Here is a 4474-nt window from a genome sequence, read left to right as displayed (position 1 = left end):
ATCCCCTAAATACACGGCGTAAACATTTTTCTTAATGGCTGTTTTGTCCCATTCATAGCTTTTAGTATCATAAAAACGTAATTCATTTAGTAAGTCAGCCCCTGACGTTGTTTTATTACACACACTGGACCATAAAAAGTAGGATTTGAGACACTGACAGAAGTCTTTCAACCATCACGTTCTCTACCTGCTCCAAGGATCTAAATAATCAAGCCAGCGACGTGTACTTTTTCCATGTCCGGGGCAAATTCATCCATGGAACCTTTATTGTTTTCACACTGAGAGTATACAAAAAACGAGAGCATGATGAATCCAGAGTGGGTGACGCCGGAGAGGAGAAGAGGGGGAGGCGAGAGACCGCCAGATCGGGGCGACAATGGGCTTGAACATGGTACGATGTAATGGCTCAATGGTTTTGTGGGGAAACACAGGGAATAAAATCGCAGAGCCCGGGCTCCTGCTAGGAATGTCGTGACGGAGCAGAGAACGGACGCCAGATATATCTATATACAGAGGACTCCGCATCCAGGAGAACCCATCTCACTCCAGGGACTGCAGCATCAGCAGCTGTTTCAGAACCTTTGTCTGACTTGTTTCTCGGATTTCCCCGGCCAGGAACATCTCATCTACCACCGTATACACCTGAAAAACAAGAGGACACAGAGGAAAGGAGCTAATCAGAGACGAAGCAGGGGGTCTGGATGCAGACAGGGGAACGGGGATGGGGATCACTGCATTCTTACCTTGTAAAAATTAAACACCAGATCTAATTCACATACGTTGTGGAAATATTCATTTAATACCTAAACGGAGAGAAGCAGGTATGGTGAGAAAAGGAACTTTTTGATACTAAGTTTTTCAGCCATCGTGTTTCTGGAACATCTATTCCCCTCAACTGCAAACTGACATTTAGTGAATAAGACCTTCTTTGTAATCTGTTTCCTCTCTGGCTTTATCCCAGCATCTACCCCCCTTACTTTCAGCATGCGTTTTGTTCCAATGCCCCAGTCTCACCTCTACGAAGTTGTGGATGGCTTCCAGATAAGCCAGGTTATTATCTGTCACATCCACGCAGATACAGAAGTAGAGCCCGGCGTAACGGCGGTAGATGATCTTAAAATTCCTGAACTGAAGAACAGAGAAAGGAAATAAAAGATGGGAAACCAACAGATACACTGAACTCTTTACACACAAAGTCCTGACGGAAACGTTGGCTCTCTCTCTATATATATATATATATCAGCCGCAATGATGATATTTGGGAAATGTTGCATCAGGTAGGATGGAGGATTAGAAATCTAAAACTGGATAAATGTGATGTCCCCCGCCAGCCCCGCTAGACACCAGGGAGACTGCATTGGTAAGCCTGGGGTGGGGGGGTATCTAGGGAGCAGAGTGGCAGCATATCCCGGGGGGGGGGCAGAGGCCAGCTTATCTGGAGGGGGCAGAGTGGCAGCATATCTCGGGGAGGCAGACTGGCAGCATATCTTGGGGGGGGCAGACTGGCAGCATATCTTGGGGGGGGGCAGACTGGCAGCACATCTGGGGGGCAGAGTGGCAGCATATCCCGGGGGGGCAGACTGGCAGCACATCTGGGGGGGCAGAGTGGCAGCATATCTGGGGGCAAAGGGGCATATCTATAAGTAGGGTGCATTAAAATGGCTGTTGTTTTTTGGTTTGTATGTAACATATGTTGACTAACTGCATAATAGATACCAAAAATGTTAAAATACAGTGTGTTAGTTAGAATACTGTTTTACTATTCCACTAATGTGTATTTTTTCCAAAAATCTAAATTTTTCTTTAAAAAAGCACCTAACGTTTAGGGTGCGGCCTATAATCGAGCCAATACGGTATTTATTGATATATATAAAGTGTCATCACGTCCTGCGGCGCTCAGGGTGTTTTGGACGTTGGTTGATAACATACGTGATTCTGGGGTTTTGTGTCACTTTTGTGATGGGTACACACGGGGCTGTGAAAGTCTGCGGGAGGGCGTAATGTTCTGTCCGCTGAGGGGGCAGCCATACTGAACGCGGCGGGGTTACCTCTACAAAGTTGGTGTGCTTTGCGTCCCTGACGGTGACCACGGCGTGAACCTCTTCAATCAGCTTCTGCTTCTCGTCATCGTCGAACTGCATGTACCACTTGGCCAGGCGGGTCTTGCCGGCGCGGTTCTGTATGAGGATAAAACGGATCTGGGGGGGGGTAAAGGGGGAGGGGGTCACAGGAGAGGGGGGGTAAAGGGGGAGGGGGGTCACAGGAGAGGGGGGGTAAAGGAGAGGTGGGGTAGAGAGACTGTTACTTATTACCTACCCACAGGGGCATTTAACATCACTATGGAACACAGGTAACGGTGTATTTCTCTCAGTAAAATCCAGCTAGAAATACACGGAATTTGTGCCAAATCTACAATAAATGAATGAAAAATGTCCAGCTGCAGTGAGATGGAGACTGACTGCAGCATATACCGCTAAATACATTTTACTGAATATTTACTTAAATATACTATATTAACCCCATATACACGTACACTGCTGCACAATGACATCTTTATTGCTGTCTAAATGCGTATATTGTGAATGTTTAATGGAATCCATAGGGGTCTGTTTGCCAGGATATGGCTGGGTGGGGAGTCATTAAATATATACATATATCCCTATTACTCGCAGCTTCTATACCGATATATCGGTATGTACATAAAGCATACGCTTTTACACGCGTGTTCACCCGGCCGTGCCCTTTAATACCGGCACACGATATATTTTATATGATATTATTTTCTTACCATGTCTGAGGTCTCTCCCTTCTTTCCCTTCCCTTCCTGTCACCCGCTCCGGATTTCCGGAGGAACTACAACTCCCAGTGACCCCTGCGAAACAAAGCGGAAGTTACGTTTGCACAGCCGGAATCTGTTCGACTAGGGGTGTGCGTACGCTGGGTGGCCGGCTGAGGGAGCCTGCGAGTTGCGCTGCTCGTTATTACATTGTAGTCACGGATACTATGATTTATAATGTAACCAAATGGGCTGTGAATATATTGCTAGTAGAAACATATCATATAGAAATATACATTATATACTAAAATAATGTATAAGAGGCCAGATTAAAGAGCTTTGGGCTCAATTATTCAAGAAGGGCCCCATTTCGTGCCTTTAACAAGCTCTTTTCCCCCCTTTTTGCTGCTTTTTCCTTTTTATTGTTTTTTATTGTATTTATTGTTTTTACTTTTTCCTCCACCTTTTACATTTTACATTTTTCTTACTCTAACTTCTATTCTGCCCCCACACATACATATTAATAATAATAATAATAATATTTTATTGTTTTATATAACACATTTCACAGCACTGTACATATATACACATACATAAACACAAGCATATATATATATATATATATATATATATATATGTACATAAACAGTTACACACATATATAGATATATACTGTGCATAAATACAAATAATACACATATATACATACTGTACATATATATACATTCATAAACACACACATACACACACACACATATATATATATATATATATATATACATATCTATATATACATAAACAGATACACGCTTATATAGATATCTACTGTGCATAAACACAAATAATACACATATACATACTGTACATATACACACATACATAAACATATACACATATATATAAGCATACATACACACAGTACTTCTGTATGTTCTTCGTGGTCTGCAGCTTCCTTACTAAGCGGTGATCCAATCGAGTCCCACTCCTGTACTGCCACTGCGCACCCAGAAGTGATGTCATTTCCAGGCGTTCAGCATGTGTATATATAAGTATATATATATATTTATTTATTTATAGTCATTGATGGACTGAGGTGCTATATTTTTTTATAGTGTGTATAGGAATTATAAATTAAGCTGTAAAAATATTAAAATCCTTATTCTTTCAAATATTCTCCATTAATATCAGCCAACAGGGCACATATAAAAGTATTTCTAAAGCCCTTGTGTGCCTTTAAGTCATTAAGCGTCGGGATATGATGTCATATCCCAGCACTCTGCGGTGAGGATAGCGTTCAAGAAGGGGAAGCTGGACGCTGTGCTGGGTCAGGCCTAGGGCGGTGCCCATGGTGAATACAGCTCAACTAATACCCATACATGCACACTCACGCCATACACTTACATATACATACACCCCCCCCCCCTCAAGCACCCCCAATCCTAGGCTCATCCAGGCCATATGCTGACAGACACACTCCAGCTAACACCATACACTGACACCAACACACATGCCAAGTTCTTACACACACACACATGCTAACACCAAGTACTAACACACACATGCTAACACCATACATTACATGATTATTTAATTCCTTTTGTTAAGTTAGCCCCCCCCCCTTAGTACAAACACTAAGGGTGACATGAGGACAATCCAGAGGATTTCAGAATGGAACACTCATACCACCTATGCTATATT

At 42.8% G+C, this 4474-nt stretch overlaps 1 protein-coding gene across 1 annotated transcript; it reads right to left on the bottom strand.

Annotated features, from left to right (window-relative positions):
• Positions 1-227: 227 nt before the first annotated feature.
• AP2S1 (adaptor related protein complex 2 subunit sigma 1) lies at positions 228-2872 on the bottom strand. The gene is made up of 5 exons (XM_053472493.1): positions 2789-2872; positions 2049-2198; positions 1015-1128; positions 744-803; positions 228-642 (listed from the first exon to the last, which is right to left on the bottom strand). The coding sequence occupies exons 1-5, from the start codon at positions 2789-2791 to the stop codon at positions 541-543; spliced, it is 429 nt and encodes a 142-aa protein (XP_053328468.1). The 5' UTR covers positions 2792-2872; the 3' UTR covers positions 228-540.
• Positions 2873-4474: the final 1602 nt, after the last annotated feature.

The sequence above is a fragment of the Spea bombifrons genome, chromosome 8 (assembly GCF_027358695.1).
Source record: "Spea bombifrons isolate aSpeBom1 chromosome 8, aSpeBom1.2.pri, whole genome shotgun sequence".
NCBI classification, from domain to species: Eukaryota; Metazoa; Chordata; class Amphibia; order Anura; family Pelobatidae; genus Spea; species Spea bombifrons.
This window is presented reverse-complemented; position numbering and strand designations above follow the sequence as displayed.